This window comes from Eubalaena glacialis, chromosome 15 (genome assembly GCF_028564815.1).
Source record: "Eubalaena glacialis isolate mEubGla1 chromosome 15, mEubGla1.1.hap2.+ XY, whole genome shotgun sequence".
In the NCBI taxonomy this organism is placed as follows: domain Eukaryota; kingdom Metazoa; phylum Chordata; class Mammalia; order Artiodactyla; family Balaenidae; genus Eubalaena; species Eubalaena glacialis.
This window is the reverse complement of record NC_083730.1, coordinates 84,535,531-84,561,973: the sequence shown is the minus strand read 5'-3', so window position 1 is coordinate 84,561,973 and position 26,443 is coordinate 84,535,531. Positions and strand designations below refer to the sequence as shown.

Sequence of the window (26,443 nt, the reverse complement as noted above, 5' to 3'; positions counted from 1 at the left end):
TCATAAGTGCACTGTAGATGTAAGCCATCATTGTTATTATTATTCTCTTCATCCCTGGTAATTAACAGGCTAGACTGGAGTTTGCAAACTGGCAGGCCAGGGTCCAAATCCCCCAGTAAATCTGTTTTGTTTGGCACAGACTGCGTTGTTAAATTTTTTTCTGAATTTGTTGCCAACAATTAAAAATCAGGAGATTTTCAAATTAAAAATCTGGATTTGGGCTTTTCTGTAGAATCAAACCCTCCGACCCACTGAGCCCACAATCCTTTGTGGCACCAATCAGCCAGAGCTGAGTATAGCTGCCCCCTTTCTCTGGGACACTTGTTTCCCATTTGTTATGCCCCCCAGCCCTTCATTTCTTGATATCACCCTGGCCCGCACCTGTAAGCCCTGTGAAGTCTGCTGGGAACAGGTCAGCCTCTTCCCTGATGTAGGTGCTTGAAGCACATTGAATGAACGTGCATTCAGGTGAGTTTGACTTAATGGGGCAGGTCCATTTTGAGAAGACCCTCAACACCTAGTGGTCCTGCTACAGAGAGCACAGCAAACTCCACCCTTGGTGTGTCTGCCCTTTGGGTCCCCCCTTCCCATGGCCCCCCAATTCCTAAAGAAAGTCCTGTTCTCTACTGTTCCCCCTCTCCCCTCACCCCTTCTGTCCTTTCCTCTTCATCCCTCTACATGAGATGTTCTGGTGACCCACACACAAGGAAATGCCCACCCTGAGCAGCCAATCTGAGGCCTGAGGCACCAGAGGAAACCACATTCTGTCCCATGGTCTGTAGCTGTGGTCACTGGTCCATGTCCATCTCAATCAGACAAGACCTTTAGTTTAAAGCTGTTCAAAAAAAGCATCTGAGACCACCTTTAAAATTCCTCCCTCCTCCTGCCCAACAACTTTTTTTCCCTCCCCTGACTGTTCCATCGCTTAAAAATGGCTTAACCAATTTGGGTTATTTTTAGAAAAATGCCTGGCATGTTGGCTGACAACCTGTATTCTAAGTTTCAACCTGATACAGAAAAGGCAGAGTTTATAAACCCCTAGGGGAAAAAAAAGAAACACACAAAACAGTGCTTTAGAATAGAAATCAAATAAAACTGACCATGAGTCCCGGCCAACGGAGTGTCAGGTGGCACAAGGAACGGGCACCAGCCACCAGCTTGAGGTTTCAGGGGCACAGCTTGGAGTCTGTTCTTCTGAGCTCCCTCCAGCATCACTGGGCAAATTGGATGCAGCGTCCTGTGGACTGTGAGAGGCAGGACAGACAGACCCAGGTTGGAACCCTGGGTTCACCACGCTGTATCCTTAAGCCAGGCAAGTACCTTCTCTGAGCCCTCAGGTTTGCCATTTGTAATATGGGGATACTCATAACCACTTCATGTAAAATGCTGATCACAGAGCCTGATACCCAGCGACTTGTCCATAAATGTTCCTTATTGGCATGATGGTCCAATGCAAAGATGAAGAGGGCTCTGAAAGGAAAGTTAGCATGAGCTTTATGATTTTACAAGGCAGCTGAACATAGCTTTCCCCACCTCCTGATTTCTTTTCACTTTTTTAAAAACAGCTTTATTGAGGTATAATTTATGTACAATAGAATTTACCTATTATACGTGTACGCAACAGTGATTTTTAGTATTTATGGAGCTGTGCAACTATCACCACAGTCCAAATTTAGAGCATTTCCATCGCCCCAAAAAGATCTTCCTGATTGCACTCCTAGCCCCAGGACTTCATGAATCTACTTTCTGTATCTATAGATTTGCCTTTTCTGGTCATTTCATATAAATGGGATCATACAGTATGTAGTCTTTTGTGTTGACTTCTTTCATTTAGTATTATGTTTCTAAGGCTCATCCATGTTGTAACAGGTATGAGTATTTTGCTCTTTTTTATTGGTAAATAATATTCCATTGTATAGATGGACCACATTTTGCTTATCCATTCACCAGTTGACGGACATATAGGTTGTTTCCTCTTTCTGGCTATTGTGAATAGTGCTGCTCTGAACATGCATGTACAAGTCTTTGTGTGAACATACACTTTCAAGTCTCTTGGGTAGAGGAGTGGAAGTGCTGGGTTGTAAAGCAAACTTATGTTTCACTTTTTAAGAAACTGCCAAACTGTCTTCCAAAGTGACTGTACCATTTTACATTCCCACCAGCAGTGTATGGGCATTCCAACTGCTCCACATCCTCACCAGCATTTAGTCGTGTCTTCTGGAGATTTGAGTATGCATTTTTGGTCCTGAGTTTCAATCAGGGTTTGGACTGGGAATTCTGGGAGCCGTTGGAGCTTGAAGAGATGAATGGCAGGTGGGGGCATGAGACTCATGAGACAAAACCGCACATCTTAGATGTTCTAAAGTTAGTGCTGTCCAATAGAACTTTCTATGTTAATGTAAATGATGTATATCTGAACTGTCCAATATGGTAGCCCCTAGCACCTGCGGCTGTTGAGCACTTGAAATATGGCTTGTGAGACTGAGGAACTGAATTTGTAATTGTATTTCATTTAAACTCATTTAGAGGTACTAAGTTTAAAGAACCTCACAAGGCAAGTGGGTACCATATTGGACAGTGCAGTACTTGGAAGTTCAAGATCAGTGCTCAGTATGTTCTAGGTTCTCAATGAACCTTTCCAAGGATTGATCAGAGTTCAACTCTTTTATTCATACCTGGCTGGGATAAGCTAGGGCTTCAGGGCTGCATGTGTCCTGGAATATTGCACCTAGATAGTACATAGTGTCTCAGGACCGAGAGGGAAGCACCAGAAGTTGTGCTGTGGATTTAGGTCGAGGTATACTATAGGGTCAGGAGAAGAGCATGGATGGGCTCTGGAGCCAGGAGTGCCCAGGTTCAAATCCCAGCCCTGTGACTTACTATGTCTGTGACCTAGGACAGGTGACCTGTCCTCTCTGAGCCTGTTTCCTCAACCAAAAAAATGGAGTAGTTACATGACTCTTGAAGGACTCTTGTAAGGCTCAGAGAAGAATGATCGTAAATCCCCTAGCATGGTGTCCGCCTCTTAGTATGGGCAAAAAAGTATCTCCTTCCTTTATTGTTATCTTTATTGTTGTTGTTATTCTGTCCAGTCCCCAGGGCTGTATAAATGCCATGTAAACCCTGACTCCACACCTTCGTCCGTGAAAGATAAGGTGCTAGGCTGTCAGTACCACACGGGCAGTGACCTTGTCTACTGCAGCCACTGCTGGATCTTCAGCGACTGGAACAGTGCCTGGCACAGAGTAGGCACTCAAATGCATGTTTGATGAATGAATGAAGCAGTGAATGCCATCGGCATGTTGATGAGCAGGATGTAAGCAACATGAGGTTTCCTGGAAAGAACAACAGACACTCTCCTTCAGAAAGTGTGGTTTGAAAACAACATCAGGTTCAATGTCAGCAGTGACCTGTTTTGTGTGAGGGCAGAGATGGCTTCCCCCTCCTTGAACAAGTGCTTCGTATCGACAGGAACGTGCTGCAGCATGGGCTGGTCTGCAGTCTCCGGAGGCGGGTGCGGAATGGATGAGCACCGGCTGCGTCAGCCAGGCCGACCCACCTCCCACCACCTGCCCTGATCCGATCTGCCTGAAGGGACCCCACTGCTGCGGTTTACACAGTGAAAATACAGCTTTAAAATGTGAATGAATTTTCATCCAAGTAATTCTCCCAGGCCCTAAAATATCAGGACGTGCTAACATGTCAGGCGTCAGTGCACCCTCCCAGGGGTGGTGGGAGAACACTCCAAACGGCCTTTGGGGGTGGGGGGAACACACTAGTTCCACCTCATTAATCCTGAATTTTCTCCCACTCTTGCTTTTCTCTTCTCTTTCCTCCTTATTCTCACTCTTTCTTTCCTGCCTCTAAGCCCCAGAGTAAGATATTTCCATTCTTAAGGAATTGTTATTTTTGTTTTATTTGTGCGAAGCATTTCTGGCTATCAAAGTCTCTTCATATTCATTATATTCATTTGATGTGCAAAGAAACTCAGTGAAGCGAATACTCATTCAAAAAGTGTCTATTAAGCTTCCCTCTACACCAGGCATAGGCCCAGGTGCTGGAAATACAGAGAACAAAAGACACAAGTCCTGCCCTCCTGGAGCTTTTAGTTTTAGTTTGTCTTTGCAAATGCTGGTGAATGCTCTGTGAAAAAGGAGCAAGGAGGGGATGGATCTACTTTAGAGTTTGGGGTGAGGGCAGGGAGGACCCCACTAAGGAGGTGCCAGAGTTAGGGGGATGGGAAGGGATCACAGATAAAGGGAACTGCCCAGGCAAATGCCCTGAGTGGTGGGAGAGATGCTGCCATGCTGGAGGATAGAAGCCATTGGAGGGGCTGGAGTGCATTGAGCTGAGGAGAGATGTCAGCCCACATAAAGCTGGAACCTTGAGGGTGGCCACACCCTGTAGACCCCAGTGCGGGGGAGTCTGGATTCCACTCTAAGCCCATGGCAAATAAATCATGGAAGAGTTTCAAGCCAGGGAGAGGCAAGAGCTGATTCACGTTTTGAACAGCACACTCCAGCAGCTGCCTGGAAATTGGACTGTAGCAGGTAAGGGTGGGAGCTGGGAGGGAAGGAAAGAGGCCCCGGAAATAGTCCAGGCGAGGGACGATGGCAGCTTGGACGAAGGCGGCGGCAGGGGCGGTTATTATTTCTGGACAGTTAGACATATTGAAGAGTGAGACGTGCCTGAGATTCATTTAGTATTATTATTATCCTCATGCTACAGGTGGGGAAACTGAGGCCCAGAGAAGTGCAGTGACGTGGCCAGATCAGAGCTAGCAAGTGTAACAGGGAAAATTTGAACCCACGGCTGCAGAGCTGCTACCATCCCAGTGATCTGCACTGTTCCTCGGTACTTCTTCTAGGTAGCTCAGCTTGGTGTCCAACCCCCATCTCTAGCTGAGATGATGCTCACAAGCATCATACCCATTTTGCAGATCAGGAAATTGAGGCTCAGGCATTAGGATCTCCCAGCTAGAGAGTGGCAGGATCAGGATTCGAACCCAGCCTGCATTCCTAAGTCTTCATTTAGGCCCAATGCTGGGAATATGAGTATCCTGTGTCCTGGGCCTCTTTAGGCCCTAGAGAAAGAAAGTCCCTGGTCTAGGATAGGCCAGTGTGTCATTCTCGAGTTTTCTCTTAGTCAATAAGTACAGTAAAAATTCAATTCTATACAGACTGTCTGTGTGTCTGTAGATAGGGGGAAATTCTGTTATGCCTCCAAATACAGAGATGAAAGTCTCCCTGGGTCTGGGGAGAGAGCATTTGGAGAGAAGGGTCTCATCTGTGTTGTTTTGGGACATGGCCTTTTGTGGTTTGGGGGAGAGGAAAGGACACCTCCTTCTTAAAAAATTTTTTTTATAATTTATTTTTTTATTTTTGACTGCCTTGGGTCTTCGGTGCAGTGCGTGGGCTTCTCAATGCGGTGGCTTCTCTTGTTGCGGAGCACGGGCTCTAGGCGCGGGCTTCAGTAGTTGTGGCACATGGACTCAGTACTTGTGGCTCGTGGGCTCTAGAGCACAGGCTCAGTAGTTGTGGCGCACAGGCTTAGTTGCTGCGCGGCATGTGGGATCTTCCTGGACCAGGACTCGAACCCGTGTCCCCTGCATTGGCAGGTGGATTCTCAACCACTGGACCACCAGGGAAGTCCCCCTTTTGCAGAAAGGATTAGTGTCTTGTCCCTGAACTTTCCTGGTTGGGTCAGTGCCTGGCCATGTAGCATTCCTGCCCATCACTTTATTTACTGTGCCAAGAAGGCAGTCGGGGGTCCTGGGTGCAGTTTCAGGTAATTAAAGTTGGCTCCATGAGAATTTCACATTATGTGGATGATAAACATTTTAATAAAATATAGGTAGATAAAAAGGGATGTTGATTCAAAAATAAAATGTAGTCTTTCCTCTTCCTCTCCCTCCTCCCTTCCCTCCCTTTCACTGGAAGTGGAAGAATTGTATATCAAGGACCTTATGCAGCTTGATGTGAAATAAGACCCGCACCCTGGATGGGAAGCAGCCAATTAGACTTTTTATCAAGGTGTTGGGGACACACTGGGACAAGGGACTCAGTCATGGGGTTGTCTGATTAATAGGAGGCTCATAGGGACCCTCAGGTGACCCTGCCTGGGCAACCCCCATTCAATCTGGGATTCCCTCCTGGAGATGGCATCACTCAGGCAAAAATGTCTTCTAACCCTAAAAAGAATAGTCGTGGCATGTGAGTCGCAGCCAAATTAGGACTGGCTTTAAAGGAGTACCCCTGCAGGTTAGGAACAACAGCAGAAATGGGGGGCATTTAGTTTGAACTCTGGCTCTCTTTTCCTCCTTGTCACCCCTACAAAATATTTTTCTTTAAAAAATATTTGTCTTCATACTTACAAACTAGACTCCCCAGAGCATTTATTAAACACTAATTCCTCCCATTTGTTTAGGGAGAAATTGTATCTACAAATTTCTTTAGGTCCTCTCAGTACCCCCTCAGACATCCTGGGCCTCATTTAACCAATAAAACAGTGGGCAGTGGGAGGTCTGTCACTTGCCAAAGTCAACAGCAAATTAGGGGACAAGCGATGGAGGGCCCAAGGACTCCTGGTGTGAAGCCCTCCTTAGTGTGCCCAGCTGCCCCTCATTTGAGGGCCCTCTCTCTCCATCTTGCCCTCAGCCTCCTCTGGCTGATCCTCCCAGTTGCCAAATGGCATTAATTCCTTTCCATTGGGTCCCTAAAATCCATCACCTCTCTCTTCTGCCTGTTGCCCTCACCTTCCTGCCCGTGAGGCTTCCCAGAGCTGCCTGAAGCAAGTGCCCCTCTTCTGCTCAGCAGTCCTCTGTGGCTCCCAGTTCCTTCTTGCCTTGGCCTCATGGCTTTCCAACCCCAATCCCCATGAGTCCCTAATACGCATCTAGGTGGTCAGCCACTCCCCAGCACAGCCCAGGTTTTCCACCCTCCACGCCCTTGCCCATGGGTCCTTCCTCCTCCGATGCCTTCCCCCAGGTGCCCGGTGCCCATATTCTTTTGTTAGCTGCAGCTCTCTCCCTGTGCGCTTTCCCCAGGACACCGCTTGAGCACTTGTGTGACCGTTGTCTCCCACCACTGAGGTCCACGAGGCTCCTAGACCCCCACCTAACACCGAGCAGGCGCTTCCTTCCCCACCTGGATTGTGTGCCTTAGCCCTGTGCACCAGTAAATTTTTCCACAGCTTTCTGAGGTTTCCACAGAGCTTCTTGCAACACCCAGTCTCCTCCCCCACCTTAAAAAAGAGGCTACTCAGAGAAATGAATTTGAAAAAGATGTTAAAATGGCACAGACTTCAGCGTTGGTGCCATGGTTTGGAGAAGAGGGGATCAGGATTCAAGGCCCAGCTCTGCTTTTGCCCGACTGTTATCTTGGGTGAGTGATATCATCTCTCTGAGACTTAATTTCCCCATCTGCAGAAGGGGTTAGGAGAGGAGCTGAGCCAAGGCATGAGAAGTTGACACCACGTAGCAAGCCCTTAGCTCCTGTGATATGATGAGTAACCACCACTGTGGCCCCTAGCAAGTGCCTGGCACAAAGCAGGTGCTCAATAAACACTGAAATGAGTGAACGAGTGATTTCTTGATGTGACCCCCTCCCCCTTTTTTAACAGAGGAGAGGGAAGAGCACAGAGAGGAGCTGCCCAGCCAGCTCATGCAGCTGGACCAGATGTATTAGCCCTAAGAGGGGGTACGTGGGGTCCCTGGCCCCTCACCTGACACCCACCAGAGTGGGGGCGGGGCTACTCTATTTTCCTGGTGCCCCAAGGTTTTACATCTGAGAACTCCGGAATATAAAGCAGCAATCAAGGGCAGGAGGAAGTGATCAGATGTGGCTCCCGGGTTCGTGGCGAGATAATTAGGTGTTTGATTGGCATCCTCTCTCAAGGACAGCCACCTCCAGGTCCCGTCTGCAGCAGGAACTGGCTTGTTTTCCTGGCTGATGCTTGGCGGGGGCGGGGGGGGCCTTGGAGGCGGGGTGCAAGTGTGAGGCGGGGGGAGGTTTGGTGCCAGGATTGGCCAGCACATCTTTCATTTGTTCCTTTAGTCATACATTCATTCAACCAACAAGTGTTGAGCACCTACTATGTACCAAGCATCAGGGATACAGCAGTGGCCCAAACAAACAAAGCCCATGTCCTTCTGGAGCTGACATTCAAGGAGAGTGGCTAGTGGAAATGGACAATAAATAAATAGAGCAGTAACCACATAAATGTGTTGATGACAAGTGCCGTTCAGAGAAATAAGCGGAGAGAGAAGAATGGGTGAGGTAGGGAGGAGGTGCTTGCTGTTTTAAATAGGATGGTAGGACAGGCTTTCGTGAGAAGGCGGTGTAAGAGCTGAGACCTGGAGGAGGAAAGGAAAAGACCCATGTGGAATAAAAACAGAAACAAAAACAAAAACCCAGCATTTCAGGCAGAGGGAACAGCCAGTACAAAGGCCCTGTGGTAGGAATGTCCTTGATGTGTTCAAGAGCCAGCAAAGATCCTGTGTGGCTGGAGGAGAGTGAGTGAGGAGGGAGTAGAAGGATGTGAGGACAGAAATAAGTCACGCGGGACCTTGACATCGAGGTGAGCACTTTGGCCTTGATGCAGAGTCAGGTGGGAGGTGTGGAAGGGTTTTGAGTAGAGGGGGGACAGGATGTGACTTGGGTTTAACAGTATCCCGGTGGCTGTCGGGTGGGGAAGGGACTGTAGGAGGGTGAGGGCAGCAGTGGGGAGACCAGTGAGGAGGCTCCTATGGTCACCCAGGTGGCAGCAGTAGAGAGGATGAGAAATGGTTGGATCAAGCTGACAGTATTTGCTGAGGAGAGAAATGTCCCCACTGTAACCCTGGTCCTCAGCCTAGTACCAGGGCAGGGAAGGTTGCTGGCTTCTCAGGGCTCAGGGCTGGCAGTGGTCCCACCTCAAGCGCCAGCCCTGGCCCCTGAGCACCCAAGCACCTCCTGCACCCTGGACCCCCTGCCAGCCACAGGCCTCTCATCCTGCCTGCACCCCTAAGAGAGAAGGCATGCCATGACTTCATGTTACAGCAGTAAATCCTAGATGCAGAGAGGTCAAGGGTCTGCCCAGACTCACAGAGCCAGTAAGTAAGAACGTCTGGACTCGAACCCGCTCTGCCTGCCGAATGTGGGCTCTTGGCCTGCCTCCAGCTGAAAGCAAATTGCCGCTGGATTTTCTGGAAGCCAGAACTTTGGGTGCTGCTAGGAAGGCCTTGTGGACCACAATTTTAATTGCCTATGTGCCCTCCATGACCAAACACTTTGTGAGGGCAGGACTTGGGTCTGACTTGTTCTGGGCAACATCGTAGGCACTTAAATTATAGTTGAGTAAATGAGTGAGTGACTGGATGGATGATGGATGGACAGATGGACAAACAGATGGACAGACAGACTGATAAGGCCCAGCCACGCTCCTGATCTTCAGGCCACATGAGTCCTTGTCTGAGACAAACAGGTAAGGGAAAGGTAGCCCCATGAGCATCCAGAGGAAAGAATGCAGAAGAAAGTGTGACCTTGGCAAGTGGCTTTGTTTCTCTGCAGGTACCCTGTGTAAAATGGCACCTGCATCATAGGACCATTCATTTGCTCCCTCAGCAGATGTTTCTAGAGAATCCACTGCATGCCAAACACTGTTGGGAAAATAAAATGAACTTTTGTATGCCAGTTAACATGGACCTAGTAAGCCCTCTATGGGACAGTTGTTATGTTATTGTTATCACTGCGCTGGGAGTCTGCTAAGAAGTTGTTGGCAGCCTCGCCTACACACCCAGGCCTCATGGTTTGGACACAGTCCTCTCAACGGGCTCTGTGACCCAAGTGTGAACTATCACCCTGGCCCAGATGATGGAATTCAATAAAGCCAGCTTGGCTGAGAACTGTTTCTCATAGGCACCGCCCCTTGCCGGGGCCCTCAGATAATTTGCCCTACATCTTGGCACCTGAAATTTACATATGGTGCCGGGAGTGATGGATGGCTCTGGTAACCCGGTCTGTCTCTCGGCCAAGGCTCAGTTATCCATCTCAGTGGGCTGCAGAGCCATCCGTCTTATCTCCTTGCTCATGGCAGGCCAGCATGTGCCCTTCGTCCCAGGTCATCTCCCGGCCCCCTCCTAGAGCCAGCCTCTGAGGCCACTCTGAAGGCGACACTCCCATCATGGTCCACTGCATCCCCAGAAACCCTCCTCCTCGGTGTCTGCCTGGGACTCTGATGGCAAAGCCCTGAATGGCTCCATGGACCTGAGATACAGAATGGGATGTTTGCCCCCCCCCAAACAGCAAGAGGGCCCCATCTTGCTCCTGCCACAAAGGACTCCTCATGCTTATATCTACTAACAGTCATTCATTCACAAGTGTTTTTTGAGTGCCTTTATGCATCTGGCATTTAGCTAGAACCTGTGGCTACAGCTGTGAGCAAGACAGGCACAGTCCCCACCCATGAGGGACTGACATTTCATTGGAGGGAATATGAGCAATGAAGATCCTAGACACTGTGCCAAGCACTTTACCTGCTTACAATCTGGTTCTCAAGGGTTTTCTCAATAACACTTTGGGCACAAATTTTTATCCCCATTTTACAGACACAGAAACTAAGGTTGAGTATTTTGTCCAAGGTCACACTGCTAGTGAGGGGTCAGAGCCAGAATTTTGACACAGGTCTGTGATCCCTGAACATGGTCATTGTTCCCCAGACAAATGAGGCTCTTTCAGGGTTTCTGACACATAGCATTTATTCATTCATTTATTTGACCAACAAACATTTCTAAAGTGCCTACTATGTAACAGGAGCAGTTCTAGGCACTGAGCATAAGGAGGAAAGGACCAAAATCTCTGTCTTGCTATCATGGAGTTTTCATTCTAGTAAATAAAATATATAGTGTGTTTGATAGTGATACATGTTAAGAAGAAAACTAAAGGCAGGAACAGAGAGGCCAGTTAGGGGGCTGTCACAATAATCCCATTTCCTCTGTGTGGGATGCTTAGCTTTCTTAACCAGCTCATCCCCTGACCCCAGGTCAAACATTCCCACCTTGGTGACTCTTTACCCCAGTCACAGCAAGTCGCCTTGCTCTCTGTGTTCCCATCATACTTTATTCATACTTTTCATGTTGTACTTAGGCACACAGTGTTGGAATTGACCTGTGTGTCTCCTCCACTGCACCGTGAACTCCTCAAGGACAGGGGCTATGTTGGTTAGTTTCTGTATACCAGTACCTAACACTGTAACTAGCACAGATTTGGGGCTCAGTAGTTAGTTGGATGGATGATTAGATGGGGATGGGTGGATGGATGATTGGATGGATGGATGGATGGATGGATGGATGGATGGATGATGGATGGATGACTGGTTGAGTGTGAGTGATTGGATAGACGGATGTTGGATGATCAGTTGGATGAATAGATGAATGGATGATCAGTTGGAAGATAGATGATCTGTTAGATAAATGGATGGATGGATGGATGAGTGGATAAATGGATGGTTGGTTGGGTGATTGGATGGATGTTGGATAAAGGGCTTCCAGCCTGGGTAACTTACTAGGTACTGGCAACCCCTGCCCAAGTTGGGAACCACACAGTGATTTAATTAGTAGAAGTAGGTAAAACTCTTATCTCTCCCTTGCCCCATCAGTTTCCATACCCATGCAAAGGCAATTCAGGGCATATGTTAGGGTTTCACTCTTCTCCAAGTCTGCTCTGGAGGTGATGTCTTAATATGATGGCCTTTGTCCCTTTTACCAGAATTATTTATGCCCTAACTTGTCTTATTTGGTTTCTGAGCTCTTGGAGGATATAGACTGTATCTGATTCCCCTTATCTAATGCCTAGCACACTGGAGATCATGGATGGATGGATGGACGGGTGGATGGGTAGATGGATGGCTGAATGTACAACATCTCTAGTTGCATCTCCCTGCAGTAAAGAGAAAGCAGACTTCCAGGTTTGTGTTGGGGGGAGTTGGTGACTGTATTGAAAGTCATAATCACTGGTCATCCTTGTTTTCCAGACCTGGCCTGGAATCTCAACTGCCACTTCATCCATATATCCTTACAGGAGATAATATACATAAAGTGCTTAGCACATTCCATAAATACTAACATGTGTGTGTGTGTGTGTGTGTGTGTGTGTGTGTGTGTATGGCATAAATGTTAGCCATGAGCTATTGTTTTCTATGAGGAATGTCTGTGTAAGGTTTCATTTGGCGAAAAAGTTCTAGGCCTTTGAAAAGGCAACATCGGGTGGCAAATATCAGAAAGGTATAACAGGGGCACAAAGGAGATGCCCAGACTTGGAGGGGAGGGTTCAGGAATCCTTCCTGGAAGAGGGGACTTTTAAGCCGAGGCACGAAGGATGAGTAAGATCAGCTGCAAAGACAGAATGAGATCATTTGAGCTGAACGAATGAAGTCTGTTGAGCCATGGAGTTGGGAGACCCTGTGGCCTTTGGATTCCTGCAAGGCAGGAAGGTTGGTTGGGAAGGAAACAAAGAGATGGGAAGATGGGAAGGACTCGCAGGGGCCCAGTGACACCTAGATAGGAAGTATGGCGATTGTCCTAGAGCAGTGGAGAGCCAGAGGTGGGTTTTGAGCAGAGGAGGGACATGTTGAGGAAGAGTTTCTTTCCTTTCATGAAACCCCTTCAAAATATGGGAACACCTGAGGTCCTTGCTTCCTTAACCCCTAATCCCCAGCAATCACTGCATCGTTTTCAGGTCTCTTCTCAGAGTTGGTATTAGGGGGACGTGTCTGAGTGTGAGGGTGTCTTTGGAGCTGAGAAGAGTGTGAGCACATGCTGGGGGAATTGACATGCATATGCACAATTCAGATGTGTATTTCCCCTGTAAGAATATAGCAGCTAGCTCAAAGTTTTGTACATCATTGACGCTTCAGGTCAAGATCATGTGTTAAATTTCTTTCAAAACTAAGTATTCTTGTACGATTCCCAGTCCTTCCTGGTTGAGGAAACACAGTTGAACTGAGAATGTTCAACTTGCTCTCCCCATAGATAACCAACAGTTTTCCTTCCCCACCCAAGAGCTACCTTCCCTCTGAGGAAATCCAGCCTCTTAATCAGCTGTGTGGCTTGGGCAGGTAGCCTAAGCTGTTTTTGCCTTAGTTTCCTCATCTCTAAAATGGGAGACTCAGATTCAGTTAGTGTTAGCTAAAGTGTGGGACATACCCCCACTGTTAGGACATGAGATGACTGTAAGTAGACCTGACATTAGAAGGGATTGACCTGTGTCAGGAGGAACAGTTATCCCTTCTCAGTGGTCATTCATTCCTTCTCATTGGAACAAGAAGAAAGTCTCTACCTTTAACACCTCTCCAGCACTTGCCAGTCTCCTTTTATAACAAAGACAAACAGCAATGCTTTGTTTTCATTGTACTTTTATTTTAAAGACTACCTTCTGTTTATGGCATAGTGTCCTCTAGTGATAAAAAGAATTTCCTTTTCAAATGTACTTATTTAGGTTAAAAAGAGAAGGGGTTGTTATGTAAAGGTCAAGAACAGGCAAAATTTATCTAGATGCTAGGGTCAGAATGATAGTTACCCTTAAGCGGGTACTAACTAGGAGAGGGCACAAGGCACCCTTCCAAGGTGCTAGGAGTGTGAATATTCTGTGTATCTACCTGGGCAATGGTTATAAGGGTGTAAAAGTTTGAGCTTAAAATTGAACTTAAAATTATACAAAAAGAAAGAAGAGTCAGTTTGAAGATAAATATCATGGAAATAGTAATTCATGTGGAATATCAATATGGCAAAATGCAGGCAGAGGGGTAGTATGAATGGTTGAAGTTCGGACAGTGATGGACTGGACAACCTTGAAAGTTCCTTCTGGCTCATATGTTCTGAGACTGTGAGTGCCTTGGAAGTTCCAAGGGTGCCCAGCAAGCTGATGGCAGACGCTCTCAGAGCTAGGGCCACTCCCCGGGCAGTGGGCATTTGCCGTGGGCAAGCAGCGGGGCTGTAGGTCCCATCAGAAGAGCCCTTCTTCCCTGCCCCAGCCTCTTCCTGCTGGTCCTAGTCCTGGGTGCAGCTCAGTCCCAGCTTCCTTTCTCTCTGCACACTGGCCCGAGCCTCAGCTGCATCTATCATCTGCTTCAAGCTCATTAAAATTATTTCTTTTTTAGTTGCAAATGGGCTGTTTATGATGATCATTATTTGAATGGTCTGCGCCGGGCTCCGGGCTGTCTGTCTGCTGCTGATGGCCAGTTAATCAGATGAGTCTTCTCCCTGCCTGGGCCTGGCCCAAAGTCTGGGGCTGTGTTAATCGTGGCTTCCCTAGGGCTGGGGGCTGGGGGCCAGGTGGGAGAGGATCCCAAGTTCTGCTTGATCATCAAAGAGGCCCTGCTAGCTGTGTATGTGCATAGGGGTTCAGACACTTATTTCTAAAACTCACCTTCAGACTGGTGCTGGTTTATGTTTATGAGAGTTTTTTATATTCCTTCAAAATAAATACAGTGCTGTGAGCTTTTTTATTTTAAATGTGTTTATTTTAAAAGACATGTCAATTCTGTCGTTGGCTGTCTTGCTCTGTTAATGTTCAAATAGCCTATCTTTTAGGGTGGGAGGGAGTGGTTTTTAATGTCTTTGCCTGATAGAGTAAAACTTGTCAGTACTCTGTCATCCTTTTATTGGGGGGCGGGGGTGTGAGATTTTTACTTACCTGTGAAATCCAGAACTCTTAGAATCACTGATCTAGTGGGGTGTCCTTTGAGCTCTCAGCTTATCTAAATTAGTATCAGCCAACATTTCTTGAACACTTAGTACTGTGCTTGATGCTTTACACATTTATAACATTTAAAACAAGCTCCCTGAACATCCCCCAGCCAGTGGGGAAGTGGAGCAGAAACCCTGTGAAGAGTAGGGCATTACAATTTTGCCTTTATAATCCACCAAGGAGATAATTCACAGCTGAATTAATAGGACTGTAATTTGTTTCTTAGTCCCTGCTTGAATTAACCTTACAAACATATTAATGTGCTCGTCACGTGAGATGATGTATATAAGGAGCTTAGCATGGTGCCTGGTACATATAAGCACCCAATAAATGGTAGTTATGATTAGTTACTATTATTGTTGTTGGTGTTGTTAGTGTACTAACCATAGAAATGTGGAAAGAATTCAGAGTTGAAGGATGAGCATAGATGTAAGGCAAAGGTAAGAAGAACATGGACATCAGTCATGATGTCCATCGTCTGCTCCTCTAGGGATGAACAGGAAAGACCCCAAGAGCTGGGCTTCTGTGGGGCTGGGGTTGGAAGCCTGCTGATGTTCCCCATCTGGTCTCACCTCTGCTCTGTCTACAGTGTGGATGCAGCAGACAGATTTGTACCCACCAGCAGCCTGGGAGGTTAGGGTGGAGGGAGCCAGTGCAGTCGCACGGCATCGTTGTCTGGTATAGCACATCGGACAGTTGGACTTAACCTGCTCTGAGATTTCCTTTTGGAACTTGAGTTTGATGTTTTAAATAAGGAGTCAAAGTTCAGCCCCCACCAGGTTGCTGGGATGCTGGGAGAGGCAGTATCCCAGAGATAAGAACATTGTGTCAGATATATGATCATTCAAAGCCGTGTGATGTTAACCCAAGTCCCAGTTCTGTTTGTCCTGTAGCCATGTAAAAATCACCTCTTTATCTTCAAGACGGATGAGAAAAACTAAGAAAAACTGTGAGCACTCTGCCACCATTCAAATTGACCATGACACTCCAGTTACTTCTCTCCTGCCAAGCGAGGGTCTGTCCACCGGGCTGCACCACATAGTTGGTTTTGTCTGCCTTTGGTCAGTCCCATTGCTGCCAACACAGGTCTCTCCCTAGTCACTCGATATTTTGGTCATGGTCAATTGTGGTTTCTTTATTGAAAACTACAATTATTTTTAAATGATGATAAACCAAAAGTCTCCTTATTTTCTCTGTCACCTTGGCAGACTGTCAGAAATTGTTTCTGTTTCTCTCTCTTCTCTCCCATGACACCTTGTTCCTTACCTGGCTCAAAAATTCAATGGGACGTTTGGACTGGAAGCCCTGCACCTTGGAGTTGGTGTACCCGGTGCTGTGGCATAGAATTGATATCAGCACCTTGGAGAGCACCACATTTCCAAGTCTCTTGCCCCTCTATTTTAATGGCTACTTTCTTGCCTCGATTTTCCTCCCTTCTAGTCTTATGATTCTCCAAAGAGGTTAGACATTTCTCCAGAAATAGAAATTCCTTCCCCGATTCTCCCAAAGGCTCCATAGGCAGAGACACTTATCCTGGGTTTGGGGTATGCGCTCCAGCCTTCGATGGGTGCGAGGTTTATGGTGCTACGGTGAACTGCTATTGAGCAGATTTACCGACTCTCAGACATGATATAAGACGATTACCATGCATTTCGTCTCTTAGAGGGAAAAGGATTTGCAGTGGGTTAATAGTACTTTTATTTCATTATCTAATAGTAAAAGTGTTTCATTGTGTGTGCAAGATGAATGCGTATTAGCAATGACAAATGGGGTCTTTCAACACGGTGCCGGGCCTCATCATACATATGTTAGATTAAAGAGTTCACCCTAGAAATACACTCTTGCATCTGCTTGTGTGTTTTTAATAAATCTGATTGCAGAAATTTATTGCATCACCGGATTTAGGAAATTATGGGGCTTGATTGCTACAGATATAATCGGGTGATATATACAGAAATGCTCCTCTAGTTATCGTCCAGAAAAAAGCCCATCTCGGGATGGTGCAAGAAAGCAGCAGACCACATAAACAGAGCATTTCTTGAATTATGCAAATGAAATCCATGACAACTCATGGTGAATTATTCTCCCCTCGTGAAACCGCCACTGTTAAAGTGAAGAAAGCTGCGAGAGGGGTGATCAAATATACATGTACAACCAGCAGACATTGTCTGTCATGTGTGAGCTGGAGCGTCCCCCATTTCCATCTCTCACTCTCTTTTTTTCCCTCCTTGGTTCATCCTGTAAAAACCTGGTCTGAAACCTTCATTGCACATAAGCAGGCAAGGCTGCTTCCAATCCTTTTCTTCTGAATCCAGGAGTCTTCAATGAAATATTTCTTATACTTGAAGTGAACCTTAGATAATTTACTGCAGGATACACAAAAGGTCATCTTGCTTCTTATTGGCACCGTCATTTTTCCAAAATCTACAGAAATTAAAAAGCCATCTATATCTTAAAAGGCGTATTTATGAACCCTTAAGTGTAAGTCATAGTTGGAACAGTTCCCACCTCTGATATATGAAAGCTGTCGACAGCACTTTCTTACACTATAATATGCCCATACAATATGCCGCACTTTACTATTTTGACACCGTTTGGAGATGTTTTCTACAGTTACTGACAAGCTTATGCCATCACTCCCTTGGAAATTTAAGAGGTGGGGCAGAGGCGTAGGGGAGAAATGAAAAAAAACAACTCCACCCAACTTTATGGGAGATTACTGATCTGGCCTGACTTCTGACAAGCAAAAAAAGCTGTCCTGGATTTTTTTCGGTTGCATCCCCAGTTTTGTAAATTATTCATTTGTGCCAGGAGTCAATATCCTATCTTTTCTCAGCTTTTTTGTAAGTTAAGGAAACTTGTTTGGAATGCTGTTTTGTACGATGATTAAAAAGGAAAAGGAGGAAAAAAATCTTTTTCTTTTCTCTCTCCCTCTCTCTCTCTTTTTTTTTTCTTTTTTTTTTTTTTTTATTGTTCCAGAAGGAGCTTAATTCCGTCGCTTCCGAGCTGTCTGCACGGCAGGAGGAGAGTGAACATTCTCATAAACATTTAATTGAACTCCGCCGGGAATTTAAGAAAAATGTACCTGAGGTACAGTATAGTTGCTATTATAGAATTAACTCAGTAGGAATGCAGATTTTTCTCTGTTCAAACTGTATTTTGAAAACTATAGACATAAGTGACTAACAAGAAAAGAAGCTAATTAGCCACGAAGAAAAATTACAACCCTCAACCTTTCCGTGTTTCTCAGCATAGCGGTGCTCACTGGTGCTGTCTAGAATAAGAGCAGGACGCTTCTCCATGGAAGTCATTGTTTTTGAGGGCTCTATGCAACATCCATTTTCCCCTCACATTAATGTCTAAGTCAAATGCTTGGCCTTGACGGCAAAGACAATTTGTCTAGAGTTCCTGATTTTATTTTGCTTTCCCATTGGCGTCCGGGAGGTGATGGCTGTAGACTGTCTCACCCTCTCTGGTCCTTCCCTTGATCTCCATGTCTGAAACTGTCTCCCCCGCCTGCCCATAAACGTGCCTCATTCTCCCCCTTCACCTCCTCCTTTGCAACTCCAGCCACCAGCGTTGTCTTTCCCAGCTGCCATGAGGGTGGTCCAGGTAATGGCCAGCCCCTGCGATGTAAGAGTCCCCCAGGGGAAGAGACGAGAATGGACACGTTTCTTTCTTCACAAGGGTGAATGTATGAATTTTTTTTCCTCCTCTGTCAGGCCCCCTGTTGCTTCTCAAATTTTTTTTTTTAGTGATGGAAATAAACACAAATAGGAAAAAGAAAACCTTCTGACTCCATATAATGTTGGCAGGGATGTGACACATCAGAGCCATTACAGGAAACAGATACCCCGCCCATTCCCAAAGCCTGCTGTGCTTCTCTGTGGTCAACAGAGGGTTGAGCTCTCTGTCCCAGGCTGCTCAGGTGCCCTGGATCTTGGAGGAGGGCCAGACAGGGTCTGCCATTCCAGAGGTATCAGACCTGGACATGTTGATTCCACTCTGCCTATTGGAATCACCTACGGGTCCTGTTGCCATCTTACTGATGGAGGCCATGTAAAGATGGAGAAGAAGCAAGCCCACCCAGGAATCAGGCCACATAAGTGCAGAGGGGTCAGTCTCTTAGCTGTGAAGTCCTCCTCACACCAGTCATAAATATCTTTGGTTCTTCAAGGCAAGAGTGGGAAGTAGGATCTAGTTAGAACTTGTCCGTGGAGCAAGTCTGGGAGGAATCAGGTTTGAGAGCTGAGAGAGAGTGCGCTTGTAGAAGGGGCAGGAGTCTCAGATCTGAGCGTGTCTCCCATGTTATGGCTTCAGAAAGGCCAAGTTAAGTCCTGGGTTTGACTGGGAGCTAAGAAGGCATAGGGAGATTCTGAGCATCCTTCCTTTCCCTCTTAGAACAGAGAACAGCTTGGTCTTTAAACCAGTTTTTCTGCCCAGAAGGAGAGAACCAGAAGCTTTGCCTCTGACTCTCCAATCTCTGGGAAGCAGAGATGAAACGGCCACAGATCTTCACAGCCCACCATTTTGTCCTCCTTCCCCCAGGCCACGTGGGAGCCCCCAGGTGATGAGGGAAATCCAGGCCAGGTTTTAAGCCTCTGAGTTCGGCTTACATAATTTTAATACTGCATAATTATGCAATTATGTAATTAGAAGGAATAAGTTTCCATTCCTATTATAGTCGCGCCTCTGAAAATTCTCATTTTTGGAACTAGCCTCTCCTGATGGGGGAGAGTCATGCCAAGACTTTATTTAAGAACATCATCTGGCTGGTGCCCAGCTCACCTCCTGCTGATGCCTTTGCTCAGTTTCCCCCAGGGGTTAAGCAGACAGGGCAGTGGGCTGCTAGAAATGGCTGGCATTGGCCCAAAATCCCACCCCCCCCACCATGGGTCTCAGATTTGAATCCCCTAAATTCATTTGAGTGTGGGGTTGTGAACAGAGCCTGTTTCGGGAGTCTGTTGACCTGCATTGAAATCCCAACTGCGCCACTCACTTGCTTTGGGACCTTGAACAAGGCAGCCCCTCTCGGGGCCTCTGTGTCCCTTTCTGTAAATTCAGGGGACTGGAGATGGTTTTTGAGCCCCTTCCAATACCGACATTTCCTGAACCCAGACCAGAGGTTTCCTGTTGATGTGTTTTATTTGGTCTGTAAAGGTCTTTCAAATTTTACAGTAAATTGTCGATGTTTAGCATCTCTGGTTTCACCCCAAAGCTTGGATTTCCGATATCTTTTGAGACTGTTTGGTAGATCTGGCCACGTGGATGCTCCACGCCCAAGTGGCAGTCATCAGAAACAGCCGAGCAGCCGCCGCTCACATTACCAAGATGCTGTGCTCCCCTGAGATTTGCCACAGGACAGCCCGTCTCCCTCCTGTCCACTTCCTCCAGCCTCTGTGGGCATTTGAGTTTACAACCCACAATCTAGGTTTTCTTAAGTTTCGTTTTCTGCGCTCAGCCCTTGCACTCACGGTTCCTTATGATCAAATAAATCCACTAGGTTCACACGCACTCCCTACATCCCTCCTGAAGATCCCCTGCATACATCAGTATATCAGTGGCTCTGAGAAGCCCTGGGGGGCCACAAATCAGTGAGGAAAGCATAGCCAGGACCCAGAAGAAGGATTTTTTTCCAGGGCCAGAAACAACACAATCCTATTTCATAGTTAAGGGATTTTATTCTTCACCTGAAATATGTATTCTTCAGCTCATCTCTTCCTTTCCTGCTTCTGTCTGCTACCCCCTCCCTCTCCATTCTCTCCAGCTCCCCTCAGCTCCTCCTCCCAAGAGGGTCTCTTGTGGGCCATAGAAGACAGTGGTTAGGGGAGTCACCAGTGGGTCTCAGAGGGAACTGGAACATTTATGGTTGGGATCTTGGTACCCTCGGTTCTAATCCCTCTTGCACGCTGGAGAGAACTCATGGGAGTCCACCAGGGATGCCCTTGGGGCTGGGAACCTCAAGGTCACTTGAGAAAGCCATGAAATTAGGGTCCAGAAAGAGGAGGCTGCCTTCTGAAGACAGCCCAATGGCATAGAGTTGATCAAACATTTACAGAGCCTTTCTTCTGAGCTGGGTGCCATGGCAGGTGACCCCACCAAGCCCCCAGAAACCCCACCTTCTGGTGAGGAAGGAGCGACCGTGCAGAGTGGTGTTGCTAAAATGCCAAATGCAGTCTTTGCTGGAGGGGGCAGCTGGGTGGGGAAGCAGAAATGGCACCCTAGGGAGACATCTCCCGAGCAACCTAAAGGACAGAGGTTTTCATGTAGGAGCTTTGGTGACATGGCCCTGGGTGTGGAGCCTTTCCAGCCCCTGCTCCAAAAAATGTCCCATGATGGACCACCAGTCCCGCAAGGTACTTTGCATAAAAGAGCATTCCATGATCAAATCCATTTGGGAAATGCTACTTCCTCTCTCCCTCTTCCAGAAATTCCCATTGTGCATTATATAAAAGGCTCCAAAATGTCCTGCAGGGAAGAAACTTGATGTTGTGCTTGATGTGTCCTAGTCGGATCTGGCTTGGCACCTTGGTGTGTGTTTGTGTCTGTCTGTAGGTGTATATATGAGGAACCCTTATGAAATCTCATGGAGTGCAGGTCCCACGGGACACGCTTGGGAAATACTGATTTGGGGGGCAACAATGAGCTGCAAACAGGGGCCATGGGGGTATCCCACTTGGCACCACGGTGAACTCTTCGCTGATCTCTTTTACAGGAAATCAGAGAGATGGTGGCTCCTGTATTAAAAAGCTTCCAAGCTGAGGTAAGACCCAAGGCCTGTGGCATGTCACAAAAATACTTCTCAGTTCCCTCTCCTCTCCCACCTGGAGTTGCCAGAGGATGCCAGCAGCAGAGAAACTTCTCTACCCCCATTGCAAACCGCCCCATGCCCTCCTGATCAGCCATGGTATCATGATAAGAATGGGTTCTCTGTTCTATTTGATGGGATTTCTGCCTGCTCTGAAATCCTCCCTACCACCCATCCTCTGAGGATATAAAATCTACACTTTTCACATCCTTTCCTGCCAACCCATCGGGCCGTAGTTCCTTTGGCAGCAGCTGAGCTGTCCTCAGCCAGTTGTTTCTCTTGCCTTCCTGGATCCCGGGGATGGAGCTGAACCTCCCCTGTTTCTCCTCTTTGCTTGACTTTGTGACCAGGATTCTGAGAATGTCCTCTTGTCTGGCTGGTGCAGGAGGTAGGCTAGGAAAAGAATGGAATTACACTGAGTCAGAAGAGTGGAAGGGAGGGCCATTTCTCCAATGTTCTGTCTTCAGGGGGCTCTTCTCCGTCTTCCCCTGTATTCAGGCAGGACCCTGGAAGGATAGGCCCTTCTCAGAGCTCACCAGTGGAGATGCATTTTAAGTCTGTCGTCTGCCAAGTGCCACATTACTTTAAATCTGTCTCTTCGGAACTGTGTAAGCGCATAAGGCAATATTAAAGTAAACAATAACTGGATTTACACAAATGTCGCTGATTTCCATATTTTTCATCCTTTCATTTTATTACTGAGTTGACTGATGTGCTTATTTATTTATAGGGCCATCCGGTATTGATTCATTTGGTTGTAAGGTGCCTGAGCTGGAAGGGGTAGAAAAAAACCAGAAAGAAGAGCAATAATGTTGGGAATGTGTTGTCATGGCTTTATGTTTTTAAAAAAAGGCCCCCATCTGCCAGCTCATGGTCCCCTGAGAAATACTCAGCACACAAGCCCTCTCAGGCAGCTGATCCCTCTGTCCAGCCCAAAGACAGGCAGTGAGTGTCTTGTGTAGAGCGTCACTGTCTCAGCCATCCCCTTGCTTGGATTGGTGTGGCAGAGCTTCTCTTAGCTACTTAGACCCTCAGTTTCTCTATATGTTAAAGTGGAATAAAGGCACTGCAGATCTCTTCATGTTGTTTTGGGGATTAACTGAATTATAATGAAAGGAAAGAGTTTAATGTAATTCCCGGTACATGGAGAGCTGCTAGGGAGTGAAGAGCACAGACTCTGGAGTCAACCTGGATTTGAATCCTGCCTCTGCCAGTTACTAGCTGTTTGACCTTAGGCAAGTTACTTGACCTCTCTGTGCCTCTGTGTCATACTCTATAAAACTGGATAATAATTATACCTACTTCATAGGGTTGTGATTGAGGAAGAACAAAGTCAATACTCATGGAGTGCTTAGGACATTACCTTGCGTATTAGAAGTCTTATTATTTTATTATTCCTATTATCAGTCACCTTCAACACAGGTTTATTTGGCCTCCACTATGCCTGGGTTGGAATCTGCCTCTTTCCTAACTAGGTGTTCAAGGCTTTTTATCCAAAAGAAGGGGGTTTTCTATCCCTATAGGAAGCAGGCATGACTTATGCCATCTTTCCAATAGGAGAAAGAGTTAAACATTAGATTTCGGCAGTGATCCAGGGAAGACCCAAGTGCAGCATGGTGGAAAGCACATGTGAATCAGACTCGTATGGGCCTGGCTTGAATTTCAGCCCTGCTGCTTATACTAGCTGTGTGACCTGGGAGAAGTTCCTCCACCTCTCTGAGCTGCAGCTTTCCTCCTCTCGTAAGTGAGGCTAACAGTAAGGATTCTAAGAACTAAGCAGGGTGGAGGCAGTTGACATGATGTCTGGCACACAGTTGGTGCTCAGTTAGTGCAGGAGGAGAGAGTCTTAGTGGGGCCAAAATAGGCAAAGCTGAATTTTCATTTCCAAACCCATGTGGCATGTTGAATACACACCATTTTAATAGCTGGGGATCTTCAAGGAACTTCGTTAATTTTTTTAAGAGGGTTTTCCATCGTCCCTTTAATGTACCAAAAAGACTACATTTGTCTGGAGTTTTATTCCCGAAACCCCTGCTTTCTTCATGATCTATTGACTAATCCATTGCGGCCGCCATGTCCCTCCCAGCGCCTCAGGGGAGAAACGCCGGCAAAGAAAGGTGTTAATAAAAAGCATCTCCTTCGTCCAGAACAAACTGCACACACATAGGCCGTTTATAATCCAAATTGGATTTTCATTTTAATTTTTTTAATGAGGGTTCATCCTTTATGCCGCTTCCCTCTCGCCATCCACCAGGCTCTGGGCTCAGAGCTGAGGATTCCCAAGTGGGCATTAATCACCTCCCAGGAATATTCCCTGAGGCAAACACCTTCCAGAGTCATATAAACTAACCCATAAAACGCCAAGGCTGAATATCGTGCCCGTCATTCCTTCTTCCCCAGTGTGGGCCTCTTGTTGAAATATAACATGTTCAAGTTCATTCCTTAATTTCACTCCACCAGCCCTGGTGAATACAGCATACGAGCATCCTTTTATCTTTTCATACTGTGTATGTGTGAGGGTCTTTTTTTCTTTTTCTTTCTTTCTTTCTTTTTTCTTTTTTTTCATGCTGGTGGGAGGGGGGCGGAGAGGAAGTGAATTTGCCCTGCTGTGAATCAAGGAAGCTTTTCCTCTCCGCCTTGATTGCTTAAAGGACAGTCTTGATTCCCCCTGCTCAGGGAAACAAAGACAGCCAGAGAAGGTGGCTTAATGGAGACAGCTTGAAATGGCCAAAGTTTGAATATCCTTGCGCGCAGAGAAAAGAGCAAGACGAAAGCCCCGCTAATTACAAAAGTTGCTTTATGAAAGATAATTCAAAGCAATAATTTAGCAAACATAATCAAGTCGCACAGATGGGGTTGTTGATGGATGGATTGCAACATGCAATTAGCAGTTCTTGCAGTTACATATCATTAACCCTCCGAGCACAAAAATTATTTTCTCATTATTAGTTGAAAAGGTAAAATTAAGCTGACTAGACAGTAAAGGAACAAACTACAATTAATTACCTTCATTTATTACAGTCATTATTTTAAACTTATTTTTACTTGGAGAGAGAGACGAAAACATCTAAATTAAAAGTGTTCTTATGCTAAATCAGAGGTGAAACTTTTCTAAGGAGTGTATGCAGTGGCCCAGCCAGAAGATGGCAAGGCCACTGCTGGGAAATTGTTTTTCCCTGCTTCCTTCCTCTTCCACCTTGAAGGGGATATGGCCTGCATGATGGAAAACGCTTTCTGTTGAGTTGGAACAGACACATTCATCTGGGCCTGATTGAGACAGAGCAGTTTGGGAACCAAGGAGGCTGAAGTGTCCTCTGACCCCCAGGGGAGGCGGGAGAGTGTGGAGGTCAGACATCCAGGGTCTGTGTCCCACCCTAACACTGCTTATGTGACTTTGGCAAGTGACTTCATGTCTCTGAGCCACTGTTTCCTCATCTGTAAATAGGGGCAGCTCATCGGATTGCAAGAGGTTCAGTGGGATTCTCTGTTGAGTGGCCAGCGAGTTATTTGTTCTCATTGTGGTGGGTGTGTTTGGTTCGGGCCTGAGAATGTTCTCTCCCTGTCCTCTTAGGATCAGAGGGGAGCTCGTGTAGCGTGACCACCTTTTAGGAGCTTAGAGACGGGACTAAGATGCCATTTACCAGGAGATAGATCAGATCATCGGTTGAGTCCATGAAGTCATTTATTCACTCAACAAACATTTACTGAGTACCCAGAACCTGAAGTCATCATCGGCTGCCCCCACCATCTGTCCCAGCCCTAGACACTGAGGACTCCCTGCTTCTCCCTCACAGGCAGTCGTGGGTGGGGAAGGGGGTTCTAACCCAGGACAAGATCCCCGGGGGTTTATAGTCTCCATTCCTGAAGCTGAGCTGCGTGAGAAGGGCATGGGGGGCATCCTCACAGCTCAGATCACCTGAGACGGGCTCGGCCCTCCCTGCCCTGAGCCCCCGCCCAGCTCTGCATGCCGTGTCCTAATTTGGTCCCTGTGCTCCTCTCCTGTTCCGCATCTGCCCGCAGGACTCTTGCCCTTCCCTTTGAGCTGAAGTTTAATTACAGGATCTTTTTTTTTTCTTTTTGCCTTTTAACATGGTTTGCTCTTTCAGCTGTCTTTGATGTCATAATTCTCTTACTCCCCAGATGACCCTTTCTCTGTCACTTCCAGCACTGGCATGACCATCTCTTTGTAAGTGGGACCCCCTTGGGGCCACAACAGATGTTAGACACGTGCAGTCCTGACCAGCCTACAAGGCCAGGGAGAAATGGCCTCGCTGACCAGTGGGACCCACCAGGAAAGATAAGCAGTGGGAACAAGCATGGGCTTGGAGCTAGATTGGCATGAGCTTGCATCTTAGCCTATCCACTTCCCAGCTCTGTGATCCTGGGCAAGTCACTTAACCTCTCTGGGCCTCAGCTTCCTTGGCTTTTAAATGGAGATAATAATAGTACCCACCTCATAAGGTCGATGAGAGGGTTAAATGAGTTGATACTTGAAAAGCCCCAAGAACAAAACCTAACACATAGTGAGTGCTCTTTGAAGATTAGTCAGCACTCCTAGCTGATGAGCTGAAACTTGCCTCATCACATTTATTCCTCCCACGAGCCCAGTGAGGAAGCCTCTGCTCTCACCCATTCTCAGGTGAGGTAAGTGAGGCTTAGCACCCAGCACATGGTGGTGGGTGGTAGCTCAGGCTGGGATACCAGCCAGCAAAATTTATCGAGAATTTAGCAATGCCTGTCACACATCACCACCTCTCAGCAGCATGGCGAGGGAGGCATCACTGGTATTGTCCCCTCTTACAGGTGAGAAGTTGGGTTTCAGAGAGGTTAAGCTGCTTGCCTAAGCTCACACAGCTCTTCACCAGCAGAGCAGAGGGGGAAAGATGCAGATCTCAGCTTCGAGGGCTGAACA

General features: G+C 46.9%; 1 protein-coding gene across 1 annotated transcript in view; it reads left to right on the top strand.

Moving 5' to 3' along the window:
* CUX2 (cut like homeobox 2) overlaps window positions 1–26,443 on the top strand; it is a 262,334-nt gene that overhangs the window by 138,213 nt on the left and 97,678 nt on the right. Inside the window, exons 2-3 of the mRNA XM_061169679.1 lie at window positions 17,703–17,813; window positions 21,439–21,486. Coding sequence (XP_061025662.1) covers window positions 17,703–17,813; window positions 21,439–21,486 — 159 coding nt within the window. The remainder of the gene's footprint in view (window positions 1–17,702; window positions 17,814–21,438; window positions 21,487–26,443) is intronic.